General features: G+C 36.6%; 1 protein-coding gene across 5 annotated transcripts in view; it reads left to right on the top strand.

Moving 5' to 3' along the window:
* Positions 1-23846, top strand: part of LOC127411821 (KH domain-containing, RNA-binding, signal transduction-associated protein 2-like) — a 159832-nt gene that overhangs the window by 113711 nt on the left and 22275 nt on the right. For 2 of the 5 annotated variants that reach the window (XR_007892346.1, XR_007892347.1), the window contains exons 7-10: positions 9140-9222; positions 13974-14032; positions 21172-21258; positions 23096-23143. Coding sequence is in view for 2 of the 5 variants with exons in the window: in XM_051647630.1 (XP_051503590.1) it covers positions 9140-9222; positions 13974-14032; positions 21172-21269 (240 nt within the window). In the remaining 3 variants the exon portion in view is untranslated. Of the gene's footprint in view, positions 1-9139; positions 9223-13973; positions 14033-21171; positions 21965-23095; positions 23144-23846 lie in introns of those variants that run through there. The other 3 variants (XR_007892348.1, XM_051647631.1, XM_051647630.1) reach the window with 3 other exon arrangements.

Here is a 23846-nt window from a genome sequence, read left to right as displayed (position 1 = left end):
TCACAAGTGCTCTCTCAGAGGACTCTTCACTCTTTTAAAACCCCGTCAGACACTCCTCTATGTCTGAGCTACTGCCCCTTTTCATTTCAAAAGATAAACAGACTTCTGAATGTGCCTATGTAAAAAACGAGACAGATTTATGTGGACTCACATTTCAAAATAATATTTTTAAAGCTGCTTAGTGATGTGCTAAAGATAAAGTGTATATTTTTTTTTTCCAATGTTAAAATACTGTATCCCAGTTTAATATTCAGAGACTATAAATACTGTAAGCCATTCACTGGTTGATTTCCACAATATGTGTGATCACTGTTGCTCTGTGGCACCATTAAAACATTGCTCTGTTTGTTGGAGAATCCTGACCAGCCTGATACAGCAACATTGGCTCAATCAATGGCATGAGTTTGAGGTGGGACTATCTGTTTGTTCGAGCAATGGAAGAAGAGAGAAGTGTTCAGTAGTCGGTTAGTGATGCTACAGGTGCAGAAATTACACACTTCAGCTTTAATTTAGGGGTGAAACTTCTATATTTTACTGAAAAAGACTAACAATTTTCTTTATTCTTGGATAATACACTGTAATATACAGTCACTTTTGGTGTTTTTATCACTGTTTGGGTGGAAAGAAAGGGATAGTTCTGTACAATGTTTGAAAACCAAATTAAAAAGCATACATATTACATCCTGAGGTCACATCCAGCTCAGTCTGAATACATATTTAAAAAATATAAAAAATAAAGCCCTTGAGTTTCTCGGACAGTATCAGAGTAAAGCTCATCCATGCATTCACATACACATAATCACACACCACTTTACAAGGTATGAGCCGATTCAAGGTGCAGAATAAAAATGTTACAAAAAGGCTTCACTTGCACTATTTCAAAGGAAGGTTCACACCACCGCTGTAATTGTTTTTTTAACAATGAGCCTCGCTTACACTGCTGACTTGACATTTCTGAGGTGAACTAATTATTGAAATGGATTTCTTCATGCAGATCTCCCTCATTTAATAAAACAGATGTTCGACATACACCTCAAGATAAAAGTTTAATAATTTCCTGTGCACACAGAGGCATGTGGAATGCCTGAAGGCTCTGCATATTATTTCTGGTACGAGATTTAGAACTCCTAATGCTGAGGCAGTTATAAAAGAGGAAAAAATTAGCACTTACTGGGTTTTTTGCTATGGGAATCACAGGAGGGGGTTGGACCATGGCATGCAGCACCAGTTAAATTGGTTTATGCATGCAAATATCAGACCTTGTGCATTCTACAAGACTTTCACTGCTTAGTGATTACTGAATCAGGGAAACAGTGGCTACTGCTATCACAGCTACTTGTCTTGCATGAAATAACCCCTATTTAAATTTATTGCAACATGATTTGCAAATGCACACTAGATTGCTCTGTAACAGGAATTGCAGCTTTTGAAGTTTATAAGTAATGGCCTACTTGTCTGCCATCAGCTTTCTGAATTAGTTATTTTATTTGGGTGACTGTAAAAGTTTATGTAACAAGTAACAAGTGCTCCTATACATTGATGTTACACGATGGTGGGCAATGAACTGTCCTAGTGTATCACAGTTAGAGTTCAGAGAGAGAGTTCACTTCACACATTTCTGCTGACACCTTCTTACAGTAAGGACTTTGCATTAAGGTTTTGTGTGTGTATTGTATTGTATTGTTCTGTCACTCAAACGTGTGGTTTTAGAATTCTTTCCCAGTAATTCCATAAATACTCATGTGATTTTTTTTTTTTGGTCAGTGGAAGGTGTCAATGATTTTCAGTAAGATGTCGTATATAAGCAGACGCATCAATTATTTGCATTTTAAGTTGTTCAGGTGCAAGGTCTTTTAAATCTGAGGGAAAATTTAAATCCAGGCCAAATAATTTGCTTAACTATGTTATATGTGATACTATTTGCCTGAGGTAAATCTCTTCTTTTTTAGCATTGAAATCTTATGCTCCTGAGTACGTGATTATGTCCCTACATATGGAACAGCACATGGTAATAGACAAATCTGCCTGGAGAAACTCAGATAGCAGCTGTTTTAGGAAATAACATCAGTTCCTCAACAAATCACAATAAAAATGTAACATTGCATATGTAGATTTAATAAAGCAATAAGCCATGAGTGGCTGAGCATTGCAGCAAGGAAATATAACTAAATAATCAATATTGTCATAACTGATTCACCCTCACCCATGTTGCAAACCTGTATGAGTTTCTTTCTTCCGTAAAACACAAAAGATGGCCATTATTGTATAGTGTATAAAATGGCGGCAACAGCTATATTATCAATTTTGCCTGTGTTCAATAAATAGTTACATTTGTTAATATAAATAATTAAAATAAACAATGCTAATATTGTTGTAATATTGTTCATTAGCCTAACTGTATTTCATGCTGATTACAGTTGCCAAACAACATAGCAACTTGGAACATTAATGTAAAATGTGTGGTCGCAGTTGTGCATGTATTAGATTTACAAGCTTTGAATGTGGCTTTTCCAATCAGAATAGTCAGAACTACCATTTTTATATTTTTTTTTATTATTTTTATAATACTACAAAGCAATGCCTATTATAGGATGCCAACATTCTAATGATCTAATGCAGTGTTTCCCAACCACTGTGCCGCAGCACACTAGTGTGCCATGAAAGATTGTCAGGTGTGCCGTGAAAAATTATCAAATTCCACAAAATATATAAATGCATGAAAAAAAAAATTATTTCAGGGATCCAAACTTCTCACTAGAAATTCGCCATTTTGAAACCATAATCGGTGTGAAATGCGCTTTACTACGGAAGCCCTGAACCGCGAGGTGGAAAAAAAAAAAATAACGGTGAAAAAAAAAATAAGTGTCTCAGTTCCTCCTGAGCCTAATTCTTAATTTATTTTCTCTTCCTAAATTGTTTTTTTCTCTCTTCAAAAATTTTTTTTCTCTTCAAATTTTTTTTTCTCTCTTAAAAAAATGCATGCAGTACCAACCTTGGCCACCAGGTGCCACTATCAGTAAACATGTAATCTTATGCTTTTAATGCATTTCTCACATGATGTCACGACCATAGACATATAAATGGTCACAACACCCACGGCCTTAACATTACCAGATGTACCCCTAACACTTTAAAAGGACAGACATAATAATAATTTCCCCATGTTTCCCGTTTTCCTCAATACATTCCTTCGCTTCCACCATGTAACACTGAGCAAATGGCATAGATGGTTTAGAAAGACCAACAATTTCAAACAAAAAAATAACTCCGACAACGAATGCCATATCAAACATATGTAACTTGATTTTGTTTTGATTATGGTTTGCAAACCCTTAAATAAATAATACATGTATTATTCAGCTATATAGCAACAGAGAAAGCATTAAAAGCATGATAACATGTTTACTGACAGTGACAAGAAGAGAGAAAAAAAATTTAAGACTTAGGCTCAGGAAGGAACTGAGACACTATTTTTTTTCCCCACCTTGCGGTTCAGGGCTTCCGTACTTTAAAATGACGAAAGAACATTATTTAAACTCAAAATTATTATTATTTGTCTATTATTGTGGTCAGCAGTTTAAATAGGCTACTGTAGGAAAATGATACCGTAGATCTGCTTTGTGTTTATAATTCTTATACTGAAGTCAGTAGATTTGTAACCATGCAAGTTTTAATAAAGGAGAAGGTAAGGAAGTTATTGAAACTCTTACTATTATTAGACTATTATTGTTGTCTTTTTGGATAAAAAAAGAACAAATCTACAAATGCAAGAACAAATCTACAAATTAGAAAAGCAAATTTGTTGTTTTTTTCATTACTCATTTAGCGCTCTTGCCACCTGTGACCACAAACAGCATAGCCTACCTATGTGACTTTTTTTTTTTTGCATAGCCAAATTTCAAACATTACAAGTAAACACGCTACTAAGACGGACAGAAAATATGGACAAGTTCTTGAAAGGAAAAGTATTGATGATGGTTAGCCTATGTGAGATAGTGGTGTGCTGTAGAATTTTTTAGTTGTAAAAAGATCTAATGATATAAATTGTATCCCATTGCTAAAATGTCATGCATATTTCGACCCAGTCTCATGACAAGACGTAATAATGATACAAGCTGACGGAATCATAAGAAATTGTACATGTTGGCTCGTACAGAAACATATGACTTTTACTCCCATAGAGAAAAAAAACAAGTTAACCAACGAACGATGTTATTACAATTTTTCCTAAGTTTAACCCCTAACCCAAACCTATTTCTAACCATAAAGTCTAACCCCTTACCCAAACCCTAAACCTAATTGTGATTTTAAAGGGTTAGTTCACCCAAAAATGAAAATCTCTCATAATTCACTCAACCTCATGCCATCCCAGACGTGTATAACGTTCTTTCTTCTGCAGAACACAAACAAAGATTTTTGAAAGTATACATCAGCTCTGCAGGTCCATACAATGCAAGTGAATGGTGACCAAAACTTAGAGCTTGAAGCGAGCTGCATGCTCAAGCCCCTCATGTTTTAGCCTCTCCTTTACGGAGAGCAAGCCAAATTTGTTCACCCTTAGCAATCTGTTTACCATTTCCTCTTCTGGGTCTAGGTGGACATGCAAACTCATGAATCGGTTTTGGGTGAGAACAGACCAAAATATAACTCCTTTTTCATTTTACTTCTATCAGATAGACTTGAGATTATTGGAATTGATACAAACGAAAATATACTTCTCATTTGGCATAATCCCCATCCTACGGTTTAGCGCTCAGATGCTGCTTGAACCGTCAGATCCTGCCGGAGGCATTGGCGGCAGTGGAGCGGATCTTACCCCGCCCAGGACAGGACCAAAACTGGTGGAGATGGGGTGGGATGGGGGGTAAAAACACGAAAGTATGCGAACAATGAGAGACAGCTGGCCGGCTTTTAAAGCGGAGGCTGTATTGTGATTTGATGAGATGCCTGATAGATGTATCCCAAGATCTTCTTGCTAGAACTATGCTTATGCTTACATATCTTGTCATTGCAGTCTCTAGGCACTATCATAATTTCAAGTTCGAATACACTTCCTAGTGCTTGACACATGCATAGAGCACAAGATGGTGCTAGGAAGTGTAATTGAGCTTGAAATCATGATCGCCAATGAGACTGCTGATGTCAAGATTTATAGTGAAAAAAATAATTACATTTTGTTCTGTTCTCACCCAAAACCAACTGGATCACTTCAGAAGACATGGATTAAACTATTGGAGTTATATGGATGACTTTTATTCTGCCTTTATGTGTTTTTTGAGCTTCAACATTTTGGTCACCATTCACTTGCATTGTATGGACCTACAGAGCTGAAATATTCTTATACAAATTTTTGTTTGTGTTCTGCAGAAGAAAGAAAGTCATACTCATCTTACCATGCACATGGTGAACTGTTTTTGGGTGAACTATTGCTTTAATAGAAAAAATAGGTTTTGTTTACCACGGAAGAAAGAAAAAGATGAGGAAAGCGGATTATATGTTATTGACCTACATCCGTCATTTGTATTGCATAAATAAATATGAAATGAATAGCAAGATTTGTTCACAGACATTTCCATACTTAAAATAAAGTGTTGAGTGGAGGCTTGTAAAAATTTGATGCCTGAATTGTGTCAATAAAAGTCGTCCCTTTTTGTATGAGCCAAGTCGATATCTTACGATTTCACCATCTCGTAGCATTTATATATGTGACAACATGAGTTGTAATGAGAATGTATTGATTATTTATATTCAAGAGATTTTGACCAGTGCCTTTTTCTATCTTGATTCATAAATATTACACACAGTATGATACTAATGGCTAGAACAACAACAAAAAACTGAGCCCACTGTGTGTTTGGATGAAAGTTCACAGTGGTCTTTATTTGTTGGTGTGTCTTCTTTCTATTAACATTCTCCTCTGTCCTACAAACGGAACGTTTCTTGCTTAATTCATTTCACAATCTAACCTAATTGTCACAAACACAACAATATGAAATGCACTTTTATGTCTTTTCCATTTGATATCAAACTGATGTGTATTAGAAAAACACTGAATATCATCATGTTTTTTTATATATATATATATATATATATATATATATATATATATATGTATATTATATACGTTTTTCAAGAATCAGAATGGATCATATTGATGGTGAACGTCAGTATATTTCAGACTGATTGTCTTGTCTCTGTTCTTACAGAAAATATTAACTCTGAAAAATCTGTGTATAGACTAAGAAAGTGGTAGACAAAGAGGCTTCATTCAATAACCTGAAGGAGCCACAGAAAAAAGATTCTTAACCATCCATTTCCTTTTCCATTTTCCAATGAGAAAACATATTCAGCTGCTGCCCCACACAGAGATCAGTCACTGTCAAGAGGTGTTGGTGGTTGTCAATTGATAATGAAGCTGAGTATTGAAGACCTTTGGCTGTCTTCTGTATTAATTACTCTTGCAGGGCTCTCTACCACTTGATTTATTTCTTGTTAACTTGCTCAATAAGACCAGAGTTAATTGCTCTTTCAAACTAGTGTTGAAATGTAACAATCAAGCACCATTAAATGGAGTCTTCTCACGTTATGTAGAGTGGCTTGTAAGTGCATGTTTAAGTCAAAAAGGTCAGATATAAGGACCTTTTAAACAGCACATTCTTATTATTATAGTAATTGGTATGCTGGCCACATGTTTACATAGCTGTAAAAGGTCTTTACTATAATCAAGCACAACCAGAAAGGCTTCCAAAAATGAACTGAAAATTCATTTTTGGGTGAACTACACATTTACTGCAACTCAATCTGTATTTTTTAATCTACAATTTGATGTAGATAAAAATTATTGAATGTTTTTACTGCTAATCATTTATATGTTTTTTTCATGTTCTGCTGATGGAGTGCTTCGTCTTCAAGCACTACATTAATTAGTATATATTTTAGTGCATTTTATGTAAAAAAAAAAACAAAAGAAAAACAACAACAACACCTAGTAAATAGACTTCTCTTGGATGTATATTTGAAGTTAATTATATGGCCATGCAGACAAAAAGAAGAAGCCTTTATTCTGTCACACATTATACATTTGCATATATACAGTGAAATTCTTTTTTTTCACATATCCCAGCAAAGCTGGGGTCAGAGTGAACACATCCTCATTTCTGTGAGTGCTGAAAAGAAAGCTACTCATCTCATTTTACTCTTGAAATGACCCTATTAAATGAGTATGTCAGCCACTATCTCTCACTCTTCTGCTAAAATCTATTTCCATCGAGAGCTGTTGGTATTAGTGTGATTGACATGTTCTGGAATAAGCATGCTGCCTCTTCTGTACTCTGCTTAAGTGCTTAAGATATGCATAGCGCTCTATTGAAAGGCTATGTTAACAAATTGGTCAATTAGTGAGAGAGGACAGATTTCTGACCCTATTTCTATAAGTACAAACTAACAGAGGGAAACTTCTGTGTTAGATCTGAACAACTTAATCCTTAACTTTAATTTAGTCAAATCCTTCTTCATACTCATTAAACCTGAATGTTATGCAGAATTTTAATGTTAAGGGAGAAGATAAGGTTGACAGCTAGTTTTTCTTGCCCATTATTTTTCTAAAAGATTAGGCCTAATAAAAAAAAGGCAAGCATTTTCAGTTAATGTATCTGAACTACAAAATGGAAACACTATAATCGATGTTATGACATTGCACTTTTGAAATTACTCAGTTACATTTCTAATCTTCATGAACATACCAAATCTTGACACTTTTTTTCTTACCAAAACTTATGATGTTTTCATATGCGAGTGCCCTGGGACTATGCAGGGGTGTCACTAGGTTAAATCATTCAGGGCTCGAGCCGTGAATGATTTTGGTCCAGCTCCGAATGTTTTGTTCAGAATTGCAGGTGTTTGAGTGGACTTAAATAAATGTGGTTATTGCGGTGGTTTTCCTGCAAATGTAATTATAATAATCTGGCATTCAGAACTTTATACACGCTAAATATGCTTCCTCAAATGAGACACGTGTGATTGAAGTGTGGTTTTCGGGTGTGTTTTGCGAGCCTTCACAAAACCACTCACGTGATGCGCTCTGCTCTATCTGGAGCACGTGCATCGTCTGGGCTTCCCTCCATATCTTGCCACTTACCACAAAACTATTGCGACCCATTCAAATTTTACTCTGTATTATCTAGTTTAAAATGTTATGATACATTGATCTAATCACAGTAATAAGTAGCCATGTATGGTCTTACCTATGCGTATGGCATTGCACTGTAAATATAAGGGCATTTAAATAAAGGCCTTCAAATTCTGAACCTCCAAGATGTATGGAAAAAATTATGGACAAAGTTTTCCTCCTGTGTAATGTTCACTTTATGTTTAATAAATAAACTGGCCTTGTTCGACTTCAAATATTCCTAAAGATTACTGAAATCATTAAGAGCTTAATAAAAAAGAAAACAATATCTGTTATGGAGTAGGAACAAACATTTTCACTAGCACAGTCCCAACTCAGTAAAGTGGTCTACTCATTGGTACAGTCAGACAATTATTCTAGTCTCATAACTAATTTCATAAAAATTAGGTGTTATTTAAATTTAGTTTGATTTCAAACCTAGTAAACCTAGTAAAAAATAAATTCAAATTCAAAATGTTAGTTTCATAAATTCTTATTTGCTGCAGCAGTTCCATTAGGCCAAGATGGTGAAATTTGATTATTTGATAATGCTTTTTGGTCAGTGGTAAAATATGTGATGCACAGTGTACAATATAACACGATAATTTCTCTCTATATCAATAAAAGATCAAAAAAATTTTGAAAAAAGTGTTTTGATGAACTTCTGAAATTTTAATCTGTTTATTGTTTCTTTTTTTCGGTTATACTGTACTGGCCGAGACATTATCCACTTGTTTTCAGACATGGCAAATGAGACAATTGTCGCTTTTCACACTGATCAATAGTTTCTGCTGAACATGATTCAGCTGTGCCAGTCCCCCACTGTGGGAGTATATTTATTAGAGAAATCCTTTTGTGGTGTAATTAAACATTGATTTTTCAACCTTAAACAATTAGAGTGCTGGTCTGAGACGGATTTAGTCCTCTGGCATCTCCCTCTGTGATTATTATTTTGTGTGTTTGTGATTTCAGGGATATGATGATGGCTATGACGGGGAATACGATAACCAGAGTTATGAGGCATATGATGACAACTACAGCAACCAGTCAAAAAGGTATTCATTTAATTTTAGAATAATTTTTAGAATTTTGGAAAAAAATATTTGGAAATATATTTTTTTTTTTTTCAGGCACTGCACAGTGGCCCCAAAAAGCATTTGGACACTTAAGTCACACTTAAACTATATGAATTTCATTGCATTACATTAAATATGAGAACAAGTGCATCTGCAAAAAGGGTTGGGTTAAAACATTTACAAAGTAATTAGTTACTGTAATCTAATAAATTTTTAGTTTAATTAGTGATAAAAAAGTAGTGCGATGCATGACATTTTACATTCTTGCAATCAGTTTACAGTTACTGACTTTGAATTAATTTAATTACTTTTAAGTACATTATAGGGTTATACTTATTTCTAATATATTATTTATGTAGAATACATGAATTATGGCCTCATAACGAGTCACTGTGAACAAGAAATGTGAGGTGCTGAGTGTATGACTTGTATGCAACAATGAACAACGAAGAAATAGACACTATTTTGAATTTATTGAGCGGAAAAGTGTTTTAGAAATTTAGAAATTAATTAGTAACATGATTACTTTATCAATTAAGTAATTAGCAAAGTAATCTGATTACAGTTTTAGAGAAATAATTAGTAATTTGTAATGGATTACTATTTTTAAGTAACTTACCCAACACTGTCTGCAAACAAATGATGCTAGACCTTTTGTCAGAACAAACTTTACTTTTCCCGAGTCATTTGCAACTACTTTTAACCAGTTAATCTTATTTTAACCAACTGTTCATGCATGACCTTTTTACTGGAAATCTAAATTCACTTCCCGTTAAGTTCACAGGTGTCCTAGCACAATAACCACAAGTGTAATTAATCACATTAACTATGAACCACTAAGTTTGACTACCAGAAAGTGTCCAAATACTTTTGTCTTAAAGGACCCTTTTCACACATCCACGTACCGCGAAGCAGAAGCCGTCATAGTTGGCTAATCTTGAATGGTGGTGAATGGGGGACCACAGCAAATTTCATTTTGGGCTTACCCGTTTGCTCCAGCAGCAAAGAAAAAAAATCAAGTATTATGCTTTCACAGCTTTGCAAAAGAAGATAAAAATATACAACGCTGGATAACAGAATTAAGAAGAGAGAGACAGGCCAAGTTTTCTGTCACTCCCTCAGCAGCTGTGTTAGAAGTGTCACAGCTCCGGTGAGTTTATCGGTTTGCTCTGTGTGTTGTTATTTTCTCTCCCTCATGTCTCGCAGGCGCTGCCGGCATGCATGATCAGTGATTGTTCCCAGGGGAACGTTGTTCATGCCACTAATTAGCGTGCTAGCAGCACCTGGTTCTCCACTGATTCACTCCCTACTTAAGCCCTTTGTGTTCTCAGTATCTTTGCTAAATTGTTGTTTGATGTGAAGTACTTACCTCACTCTCTCTGCCTAGTTGGTCCTGTCTCGTTTATCTGTTTGGTTGCCCATCTCTGCCCACGTGTCGGGAGTGTGATTGCCTTCCAGTTTGCTGTACGCTTGTTCTTTGCACCTCACAACGCTTCAGCTGAGGATTCCTACAAATCTGCTCCTGACTTCCACAACGCACACACTTGCCTACGAACACACTGTTCACGGATTTGCCCATTGCACAGCCATGGCGCACACGCATCCACAAACTTCTCCCCGCTACTACAGCTGGTGCCGGGACCCTCAGTCTTCACCAGCACAGTTGAAGTGAATATTTATTGTTAATAAATCCTTTGAACTGTTCCTCTGCTCTTGGGTCTCTTTGTCTCGCTCTCACTCTCTGATAGAACAATCTAGACAAGTATGGACCCAACAGGGGAATCTACTCTTCGCTCCACACTGTCTCATCAGCGAGCTTTACTGGAACGTCAGCAAGATCAAAGCTCAGCATCTAACTGGGCTCTGGAAATGATGGCGTCGCAGCTTGCTGAGCTCACCTCTGTCGTTCAACAACTCCGCCAACCTCCCGATGCTGGTCTCACTTAGGAGGCACCCTCACTGGCTCCGGTGGTTCCCCACATTTCTGGGCACTCAGAGGCTCGTATCCCTCCTCCTACTCTGTTTTCAGGTGAGGCAGGATCCTGCAGCACATTCCTTTCACAATGTTCCCTGTTCTTCACGTTACAGCCCTCCGCTTTCCCGTCTGAGACAATGAAGGTGGCTTGTGTGATCACACTCCTCATTGGAAGGGCCAGTGGATGGGGGACCACTATGTGGGACAACAGACATCCCTGTTGCACCTCTTTCCATGTCTTCTCCACAGAGCTCCGCTGAGTTTTTAATGCTCGGCTCAAGGTTGGCAGGCGGCAAGGGTTTTATCTGGACTGTCTCAAGGAGATTGGCGAGTCTCAGATTATGCTATCAAGTTTCGCACCCTGGCTGCTTCTTGTGAGTGGAAAGACCACACCATGTGGGACCAGTTTCTGCATGGGCTTTCCGACAACATCCAGGACGAAATCTATCCTTTGGATATGCTTCCACGCTTTGACAATTTGGTGGATCTGGCTATCCGAGTCTATTAACGTCTGGCCCTACGAAGTCACCACCATCGATGCCGCTCTCCACCTACCTGGGTGGCTGGCCATCCTACCCAGTCCACTACTTCAACCATGTCACCAGAATCACGGCCCGATATGATGCAAGTCGGGAGAACTCAGATTTCACATAAGGAGAAGCAGCGATGCCTCATTCATGGACTATGCTTTCATTGTACCTGGTCTGGTCATTTCTCTGCTTCCTATCTGGTAAAAGACACCACTTGTCAGTAGGAAGGGAGTTACTGACAAGTGCAACACCTTTGGACAAAGCACCCGGACTTCGTACAGTACTCCCGGCCAGACCACAGTATGGATCTACCCGTCACACTGTCTCAGCCCTAGTGGATTCTGGAGCCGAAGGGAACTTTATGGACATTGACTTGGCTTCCAAATGGCGGCTTCCTATGGTCCAATTGGATTAATCTATCACCGCCCACACCCTCAGTGGCATGCCCCTGTCCATCATCACCCAGTCCACCATGCCAGTCACCTTCATCTCTGGAAAACATACTGAGCATTTGTCCTTTTACCTGATCCAATCTCCATCAGCACCGGTAGTGTTGAGGCATCCTTGGTTGGTAACGCACAATCCACACATAGACTGGTCAACCAACACTGTTCTTGCTTGGAGTCACACTGTCCCTCCTCCTCATCGCCCGTACAACTGTGCGATTGAATTGCTTCCTGGCACCTCGCCTCCTCGGGAATGGCTGTATTCACTCTCGGCTCCCGAGAGGGAGGCCATGACCACGTATATCAATGATCCTCTGGCAGCCGGTCTTATCCACCCTTCCTTGTTGCCAGCAGGGTTCTTCTTCATGGAGAAGAAGGATGTATCACCCTGTATAGATTGTCGGGAGCTGAATGATATCACGGTGAAGAATCGCTATCCTTTGCCATTGATGTCCTCATCTTTCGAACTCTTGCAGGGAGCGTCCGTTTTTACAAAGTTGGATTTACGCAATGCTTATCACCTTGTCTGGATTAGGAAGGGGGATGAGTGGAAGATGGCTTTTAACACCCATAGGGGGCACTTATTTGGAATATTTGGGCATGCCTTTCAGATTGGTCGCTGTCTTCCAGGGGCTTGTAAATGACGTGCTTAGAGGCATGGTTGATCTTGATTTTGATGTTTGTCTATCTAGATGATATTCTGATCTTCTCCCAGAATATCCAGAACCATGTTCAGCACCTCAGGCAGGTGCTTCAGTGACTGCTAGAGGATCAGCTGTTCGTCAAGGCGGGGAAGTGTGCTTTTCATGCACAGTCGGTTCCGTTCCTGGGGTTCATCATTTTGTCCGAGAGAGTGTGCATGAACCCTGCTAATGACAGAGCCATCTCCGATTGGCCAACCCCAGATTCTCACAAGGCATTGCAGAGGTTTCTGGGGTTCGCTAATTTCTATTGGAGATTTATTAGGAATTACAGCCAACTTGCCACACCTCTGATGGATCTCACCTCCACCCGCATTGACTTTTGTTGGTCCCCACTAGGCTGAGGCCACGTTCTCTAAATTAAAGGAGTGGTTTTCTACCGCACCCATCCTTGTTACTCCCGACCCTGCATGTCAGTTTGTGGTGGAGGTGGATGAGTCCGAGTTTGGTGTTGGAGCGGTCCTGTCGCAACACTCAAACGGAAAGATGCATCCGTGTGCTTTTTTTCGCACCGGTTAACACCAGCAGAACAGAACTACAACGTCGGTAACTGAGAATTGCTGGCTGTCCGGCTGGCTTTGGGCGAGTGCCGTCATTGGTTAGTGGGTTCGGGGGTTCCTTTTGTGGTCTCTCGCTCTGACAAGAAACCTTATCGCAGCTGTGGTAACTGATTAAATGTATTTCAGGGTAATATAATACAAAGTACAATGTTATAAATTTACACAAAATATTTTTAAAATTGGAAATATAAAAACTTCTACTACATTTACATTGTTAAAGAAGGCGGAAACGCATCATAAAAGGTCTGTGAAAAGGGTCCATTCTGAACAGTTTATAATCCAACCCTAAAACCAAACAAACGTCTATTTATTAAATGTTTTGATTTTGCTATCTTTCTTTAGAAAACAAAAGTCACTTTCTTATCTAATGCAATGACATTTAAGCATTTTTAAGTGAGGCATAAGTGTCCGGATACTTTTTTGGGCCCACTGTTACAGGTACAAGGAGCTAATTTATAGTTATTCTCACACTTAGAATCTGTGGAAATGTCTCATAAGAAATATTTTTCCTCTGACAGTGTCTCAGAATATTATGAATATGGACATGGAAATAATGATGAAACCTACGACAAGTATGGTAAGGACCTGTTATAAAAGTTATTTAAATGATCTACAGTCCTTCAGTAGCAATTTGTATAGATTTTTCTTTAAACTCACTATAAAAGTATTAGAACTGTTGTTCCAATCACTTAAAAGATTCTGAATGGTGCACCACAAAGAGAATCATCATCTTTACATAGCAGTAGTTACTATAGCAGGCAGATTGAAACTCAGTCATGGCACATTGCCCGCACCACTGAGAAACATCTTTTGCTTCATTCATTTTCCATATTGCTGTTAAATATTTACAGCTAAGATAAGAAAGGTAAGAAAAAAAAACACCTAGCAGCATTTGCCAGTTGTTAAATCACGAAGGCCCAGGGCTCAGCAGCTGCCATCTTACCTTAATAGTGTGCTTCAGGGCTGGGTTTGAGATGCACTTCAAATCATGGACTAAAGCCAATAAAGAGCTGGAGGCATTCCTAATACCCACCAAGAGCACGGAGATCACGGGTTGGCCTTTCAGCCATTACTTTGCCGTTTGAAAATATGCCCTCACTGGATTACACTGATACAGGATTCCCTCTATTCTCGGCATGCACTGTTGTTTGCCACTGATGCCAGTTTCCCATTGTAGATAAGCCTGCTCATTCATTTTGCAGTATGGCAAATTGAGCAGCAGTGTCTCTGTGTGAACAGGAATGATCTGATATTTTCTCACTTTGACAGATTTTATTGAAACCAACATTATGTTGCAAAAGGTTGTGCTTGTTATAAATAAAAATAGGATTGCAAAAAATTGCCGTGGACAGAGATAGTTACTGAAAAGACCATTTTAGGGTTATTATAAAGTAGTTTAGAATTTTTATTTAGTTTTTATTCCTATTTTATTTTCAATTTGTCCTTTCAATTTAGTTTAATTTTCATTAGTTCATTTTAGCTTTTTCAGTGTTTTATAGATCCAGTTTAGTTTTACAGTTGTATAACCCCAATTGCAAAACAAGTTGGGACAGTGTGCAAAATGACTATAAAAACAAAATGAGTGATTTGTAAATTATTTTCACCATTTTCTATATTGAAAGCAGCACAACTAAACATTATATGATGTTTTACCTTGTGAATTTAATTATTTTTTATTTATTTTTTTTTTTTAAATGTACAGTAATTTCAAATCAGATGATTGCAACACGCTCCAAAAAAGTTGAGACAGGGGCAATTTAAGACTAATAACAATTTGATGCGTTGAAATAAAAAGGTGATGTGAAACAGGTGAGGCATTTGTGTCATACTGTATAAGGAGCCTCTAAAAACAGCCTAGTCCTTCAAGAGCAAGGATTGTTCAAGACTTTCTATTTGCCAACAGATGCTTCAGCAAATAATCCAGCACTTTGAGAACAATGTTCCCTAAAGACAAATTGGAAGGATTTTGGGCATTTTACCCTCTACAGTGCACAATATAGTTAAAAGATTCAAGGAATATGGTCAAATCTCGGTGCGTAAAGGGCAAGACGAAAACCATTTCTGAATACTCATGATCTGTGATCTACTCATGATCTGTGATTTAATTGATTAAAAAATGCAATTCATCTGTAATGGATATCATGAACATGGGCTTGGGATTATTTTAGTAAACCTTTGTTAGTCAACACCACTTGCTCCTGCATCCACATATGCAAGTAAAGACTTAACTATGCAAAGCAGAATCTCTACATCAACACTGTCCAGAAGCGCTGCACTTCTCTGGGCTCGGTCTCATTTTAGATGGAAAGTGTTTTTTGGTCTGAAGAGTCCACATTTCAAAAGCTTTTTGAAAAACAAAGCCAAGATGTTATTAGCATCAGGTCCAAAAGCCAGTGTCTGTATGGGCCAGTGGTGTGTCAGTGCCCATGGCATGGGTAACTCACACATCTGTGAGAACACCATGAATGCAGACCAATAAGTAATAATGTTGGAGCAACGTATATTGCCATCCAGCACCATCTTTTCCAGGGATGTCCCTACATTTTCCAGCAGGACAATTTCAAACCACATACTGCCTGGATTTCAAGTGCATGGCTGTGTAAGCAGAGAGTGTGGGTGCTAGATTGGCCTGCCTGCAGTCCTGACCTGTCTCCAACTGAGAATGTTTGGTGCATTATGAAGCACACCATACGGCAACGAAGACCCCGTACAATTGTGCAGCTAAAGCCCTACATAATGATGAATGGGGGAAAATTACACTTTCTAAACTTAAACTTGTGTCTTCAGTGCCCAAATGCTTAATAAGTGTTATTAGAAGAAATGGTGATGTTTCACAGTGGTAAACACTTGACTGTACAAAATTTAAATGACTGTACATTTTCAAAAAAAAAAAAAACAATGAAATTCACAAGGTAAAACATCATATAATGTGAAATTGTAGTTCTTTCAATATAGCAAAGGGTGAATATAATTTACAAATCAATTATAATAATTTTTATTAGCATTTTTCAAACTGTTATTAGCATTTTTCATACTGTCATAACTTTTTCTGAATTGGGGTTGTAGTTAAACTAAAATATTAGTTTTAGTGTTTTATTGTTGCCATGTTAATGTGTTGGCTGATTTAATTTAAATACAGTTTAACAGTGTTAAATATTTCAGGGCTGTCTACTGTTCAATACAAGTCAAGCCCAATTGACAGCATTTGTAGTATAGTATTGAATACCACAAAAAAATAATTTTGACTTGCCATCCTTTTCTTAAAAAAATAATAATAATAATAATAAAAATCAACAGTGAGGCACTTACAATGGAAGTGAATGGGGCCAATCCGTAAATGTTAAAATACTCACAGTTTCAAAAGTAAAGCCACAAGACAAACAATATGTGTGTTAACATGATTTTAGTGTGATAAAATCACTTACTAACCTTTTCTGTGTAAAGTTATAAGCAATTTTACAACTTCATTGCCATGACGATGTAATGTCAACAAACATGACTGTAAAAACAATGATTTATACAACTTTACAGCTCAAATAATACAGGAGTTGTAACAGAAGAATTAAATTTAAGGGCTTAATAAAATTATAAGCTTCACTGTTCTCCCTTTAAACCCTCTAAAAATGTGCCCCTATTCACTTCCATTGTAAGTGTCTCACTGTAGGGAGGGACAAATCAAAGTTATTTTTTGTGGTAATCTACATTATGCCACAAATGCTGTCGATTGAGCTTAACTTGTATTGAACCCGGAATATTCCTTTTAAGCATTTTTATGCTTAATGAATGCTAATTGCAAAGGTTTCAAATGTTCTATACTGTGTATCAAAAATTTAAAACTTATATTAATTCATTTTTAAATATTCACTTTTATTGTATTATTATTATTATTATTATTATTATTATAAGTAATTTAACAAAAGTGTTTTCATTAAATTTTCTTTTAGTTTTTAGGTTTTGTTAATGATAACTACACTAACATAGACCAGCATGAATTTCCATGCTGGTCCAAGCTGGTTACTATTGGTTTGGTGTTCGTAATTTGATTACAAAGTTATTAGTTACTGTAATCTAATTACTTTTTAGTAAAAAAAAAAAAAAAGCAGTGGAACATATTACATTTTAAATTCTAGTAATCAGATTACAGTTACTGACTTTCAATAAAGTTAATTACTTTCAAGTACATTGCTTGGGATACACATTTCTAAAACAGTATTATTTACTGTATGTAGAATTTAAAACATTAATTATGGTCATATGTACATCTCTGCATTTCTGTGACCACGAACAAGGAAGAAATACATACAATATTTTGAATTCGTTGAGCAAAACAATCTGTGAAAAGTGTTTTAGAAAATAACAAAGTAATTAGTAACGTGATTAATTTTCAACTGAGTAATCAGTAAATTAATCTGTTTACGATTTTAATTGAAGTAATTTTTAGTGGATTAAAATGGATTTAGCTGATTTTTTCCAGTACCTTACCCAACACTATAGCTGGTACACTAGCATAGCCATGTTGTTCTACAGCAAAAGATGCTGGTCATCGAAATCAGTCTCTTTGATTAAGCTGGTTGACTAAGGGAGGTTTGCAGGTTAAGCTAGATAAGAAGCCTGGTAGGGACACACGCTTCCAAAACAAAACAACTGCTGCATGGTGATCAGCAATGCTGGTCTTTTCAACAGAAGAGCTTTTCATAGTAAGAAGCATGTAAGGCGGAAACCTATGAATTATAATGTGTGCAAGGGAGGGCTGTTGGTCTGGTAGTGCTTATTACACAGAATACTGTAATACTGTATAAAGAATTTTGTCGTGCTGTAATGGCTTTTCCACTTTTGACTCTGTGTGCTGTGGAAAAAAAATTATTTGGCATCAGTGCACATTAAGTTTTTTTACCCTGAAGGCAGACTGATTGTTTCTTCAATGGCCCAGCGATCACACTAGGGGAACCTAATGGAGCATTGGCTCCCAACACATACTGTATTTAAATGACAGCAGGGTCATACTGTGAGCTCAGCCAGGAGTTCATGCCTCATCTGCTCTGCCTTTGCTAACTGATAATTAGAGCAAAGTGACACTGTATATTTCTCAAATCTACCATAATGGATGAATGTGAAAATGCACAATGCTAGATGGGAGGTGGGAACGGTGATTTAATCTAATTATTCTAAATGTATGTGTAAGCTGATCAACTGGTGCTCATTTTATCATTTCACAATGCTTAGAACTAAAAGAGAATGAAAAAACAAAACAAATGCCACTGTCATATGAAGTTATGGCTTTAGGATATCTATCCCCAGATGAATTGTCAAAGCATTGAGTTTCAGCCATTTATAGAGGCTCCTTTCTTTGTAACATCAACACATAATTTGTGTGTGAATATCACAGGGGAATCATGTGCCTATTTGTTTTTGAGGGCACCAGTGGATGTCCTGGTTCACTTGGTGCTCTAGGCATTAGATGAGATGTCTGTTGGTTTAGCTTTAGTATAGCATGCAAAAGGAACACCAACCTAATGTAATGCATACCTGTATATATGCATACAGTATGTGTGTGTGTATATATATATTATAGACACACACACACACACACACACACACCGATCAGCCACAACAATAAAACCACCTGCATAATATTGTGTAGGTCCCCCTCACGCCACCAAAACAGTGCCAACCCACATCTCAGAATAGCATTCTGAGATTATATTCTTTTCACCACAATTGTACATTGTGGTTATCTGAGTTACCGTAGACTTTGTCAGTTCGAACCAGTCTGGCCATACTCTGTTGACCTCTCTCATCAACAAGGCGTTTCCATCCATAGAACTGCTGCTCACTGGATGTTTTTTTTTTGTTTTTGGCACCATTCGGAGTAAATTCGCACTGTTGTACGAAAATCCCAGGAGATCAGCAGTTACAGAAATAATCAAACCAGCCTATTTGGCATCAACAATCATGCCACTGTCCAAATAACTGAGATCACATTTTTTCCCCATTCTGATGGTTGATGTGAACATTAACTGAAGCTCCTGACCCATATCTGCATGATTTTATGCACTGCTGCCAAATGATTGGCTGATTAGATAATTGCATGGATGATTGTTGGTGTCAGATGGGCTGGTTTGAGTATTTCTGTAACTGCTGATCTCCTGAGATTTTCACACACAACGGTCTCTAGAATTTACACAGAATGGTGCCAAAAACAAAAAACATCCAGTGAGGTGCAGTTCTGTGAAATGGAAACGCGTTGTTGATGAGAGAGGTCAACAGAGAATGGCCAGAATGGTTCGAATTGACAAAGTCTACATTAACTCAGATAACCGCTCTGTACAATTGTGGTGAGAAGAATAGTATCTCAGAATGCTATTCTGATATGCGGGTTGGCACTGTTTTGACGGCATGAGGGGGATCTACACAATATTAGGCAGGTTGTTTTAATGTTGTGGCTGATATATATATATACACACTGTATCTCTCTCTCTCTCTCTATATATATATACACACACACACACACTCACACACACATACATACATATATATATATATATATATATATATACACACAGGGTTGGGGAGTAACGGAATACATGTAATGGGATTACGTATTTAAAATACAAAATATAAGTAACTGTATTCCACTACAGTTACAATTTAAATAATTGGTAATTAGAATATAGTTACATTCAAAAAGCATTTTGATTACTGAAGAGATTACTTTGCATTTTATTGTCATTTGTTTCATTTAATATTTAGTCCTTTCAGATGGAAAACATTTATACATATAAATTATACGATCCAAAGTGCATTTGAACAGCGGTGAAACACTTTCTTATGATGTGTTACATTCATACGAGCAGACAGAGAAGTAAGTTTGAAGTAAGTTTGGAGCAGAAGAAATAGAAATATACCTTGTGTAAATTGTCAGCTTTATGCTAAGCTTAAATGCTTTTTCTAGCCATTTTACATGCACGTTACCAGGCACGATCATATTTTTTAATCAAGAAGATTCATGTTAGATCATCATTTCTTTTTTTCTAGTAAGACCTTTGATATTAGGGCAAAAATCGTATTCTTGTTAATTTTTGTATTGTTTTCCTGTAAAAATATCTAAAAATCCTTAAAACAAGATCAATTTGATTCATCTTGTTTTAGAAACAACACTGCATAAGATATTTAGGTTTTTCAGAGAATGTATTTTTAACATGTGTATTTTGTCTTACTGTACTTGCAGAGTTTTTATAGTCAAAACAAGTGAAAAAATCTACCAGTGCTGAAGAAGTAATCCAAAGTATTTAGAATACGTTACTGACCTTGAGTAATCTAATGGAATACGTTAGAAATTACACTTTACAGCGTGTATTCTGTAATCTGTAGTGGAATACATTTCAAAATTAACCCTCCCAACCCTGTTATATATATACTGTATATACAGTATATGTATATAGTTTGTGTGTGTGTTTAATCCCATTAAAATTGTAACTGAATTTAACAGTCAGTGATCATAATGCACTTGTGTTTCAGAGTTTTGAGTAACATGAGGGTGCGTATATGATGACCAAAATTTAGACTAAAATTTGCATTCAAAATACACTAGGTATGCATCTGTCACATATCTCCTCTTTCCACAGTGTTGAAATGCTTTGAGTTGGGGTTGTTTTAAATTTACCCGATTCAAAAATTGGTCTGCATTTTTTCCCTGTTCAATCACTTTTCTTTTAGCAGAAGAGGACTGGATATCCTCCCGGCCAAACCTCAAAGCCCCAGCATCAAGACTTAGTCGAGGGGGCTACAGAGATCACCCCTATGGTAGATATTAAAGGTGTTCCAGATAATGTGAACTCCGCAGAATGCCAACCTTACTAAATCATCTAAAAAAGCATTTAAGTGATAGGTCAATCATGTTTTTAAAATTGCCCTAACCCAGGAAAAAGCCCTACACGGTCCCTTTTCCTATCTGACAATATGGACTTTGTGAACATTGGTTGAAACTGAATTCTGGCAAAGGACTTGGCAGTCTACTTTTTTCATGGAATGCTCCTTTTAGTTTTCATTGTTTGTCCCCCAAATGTAAAGCATTGAATTAGCTACACCTTTATGCTTCCCTGACTTTGAGAATCATTTCGTTAAGGAAAAAATGTATCGAAACTCATTGTACATAACATCTTTCTTAATACGTCTTGATTTGATTATGGTAAATACTGAGTTTGTACATTTAATTTTGATATCAGTATTGGGTTTGAAAGCAATTGGCTATGTAAATAGCCACATACAAGTGATTTTCTTTGTGTGTAGCTTGTTTTTGTACATAAAATATGTAATAAAAAGGATGTAAAGCACCTTGTGCAAGCTTCTCTAAATAGGTGATTATTATTGTTAAACTTGTGTTGCTATAGTTTGTTAATAAGTATGAGATCATTTTTGTAAAATTAGATAGGTACGTACTTGTCTTTAGTACTAAATGGCTGTTTGAGATGAGGAAATGGCTAATATGTTTTTTTATTTTTTATTTATATTCAACAAAGAACAGCAAAAAAAAAAAAAAAAAAAATGAACCGTAGAGACGTTGTCAAGTTATTTTGTGTAATAATAGATAAGCTTCATTAAAACAATTAAACTTTGTTAAATAATTTTTTAACATTAGCTCTAAATTGTTCATTGACTCTTGATTAATCATTTAAATGTTTAACATGTTAATGGAAATCAACTGTTTAGATCAATAAAATGAATCTTTTTTTAACACACTCTTTAAGCTTCAGCGTATTAAGCAAAAATTCTGATTGACTTGTCTGCACTAGCGTGACTGAGAAAGATATGGCGATTCAGGAGGTAAGAACGTCCCTATATTACAATAAGATGTTCTAAGTGCCTTCAGCCACTGTGGCCCATGTGAATACAGTATGGCTGATATTTCATCACTCATAGGAGTGAATGGATTCCAGATCAATTGCTTCATCTCTGCTACCTATATTCTTCTGCTCTTTATGATATTGAACATCAAAAGGATGCATTTCTGTTGTAATACAAATGCTTTTAAATAACACTATTTAGAACTACTGAAGGCCCTATAGAGACCTGAACTCTCTTTTGTGACTATTAGAACTGAATGCTGACGCGTATTAAGACAACGAAAGGATGACTAAACATTAAGCAGGTAACCCTAATAATAACTCTAATGTTGCGAATGCCAGTCATAAATTAAGTTATTTATACTTCAAAAAGTAAACCTGCCCTCACTAACCACAAATAAATACCAGTCTTCTAAATCCGCTAATAAAGTTAACTAGAGACAACAAAAATGACTTACCAACACTTAAGAAAAAAAATTAACAATCCATCTTTTAAAAGAAGCTAAAACTGATATTTAATACCTGACCAGCTAAACTAAGCTTTTTAACCATAAACGGTGAAAAAGATGGCTCCTCTCAAATCATATTCTTCTCTGACAGCTTTTGTCCAGCCCCACAAATTGGTTTACTTTTTTGATAGTAACATATGCTTTGTCAAACTGTTTTCAATCCATCTGTTAATCATGCATGCAAGTGTATGTTTGTTTTGTCTCACTCATTGTCTCCTGATCATTTTGTGTATTATACTAATAGTGCCTCAAAATCTTTTTATTAAATTAGATTTATCCTTCCAACAGGTGCCTGTCTTTCTGTGAGCTGAGATGCTGTGGTTTGAATCAGACTTGGTAAGCTGCAAACGTATCACTAGTCCAACAATATAACACGCATTAGGCACACATATAAAAAGGGAATATTTAGATTAAAGTCAATGGAAATTCTTTAAAAAAAAAAAATATATATATATATATATATATATATATATATATATATATATACACACACACACACTTTTCAGTCAGGACCCCTTCTGTCAAATGAATACTAACTTGAATACTGAATGAATACTTTATTGATTGTACACAATTTAAGCATCTGTTGGTGTTGGCAGTATGGTTCTGTTCTGGGCAAACCCCACCCATCCATGCAGCTGTAAATTGGTCCTGCTCAACCCACTCCAATTCGAACCGGCGTCTCCAGCACGGGGTGGGTGCGCTAACAAGGAGGCTAAAGGCTACAGCCTCTAGCGTCAGTTGCTAATGCACCTCTTGAGCCCAGGGGAGTGAGGTTTACATACTGCACAGCTACCTACCAGCTGGCTACCATAACACAGCCATGCACGGATGGAGCAGGGAGAGCAGCAAATAAAATCCCTCCAGGGGTAACGGAACAGGTCCAGCAGAAATATTACAACATTGTAAAAAAATTTAAACATTCAGACAGTGCAAAATGGTACAGTCCTTTATTGCATAATAGGTTAAATTAACACTTAATAGAACTTCAGATACTGTACATCAAGTTGATACATCAATTACAAAGCACAATAACACA

The sequence above is a fragment of the Myxocyprinus asiaticus genome, chromosome 21, assembly GCF_019703515.2.
Source record: "Myxocyprinus asiaticus isolate MX2 ecotype Aquarium Trade chromosome 21, UBuf_Myxa_2, whole genome shotgun sequence".
NCBI lineage: Eukaryota > Metazoa > Chordata > Actinopteri > Cypriniformes > Catostomidae > Myxocyprinus > Myxocyprinus asiaticus.
Note: the sequence above shows the minus strand (reverse complement) of the source record. Positions and strands in the feature narration are given on the sequence as shown.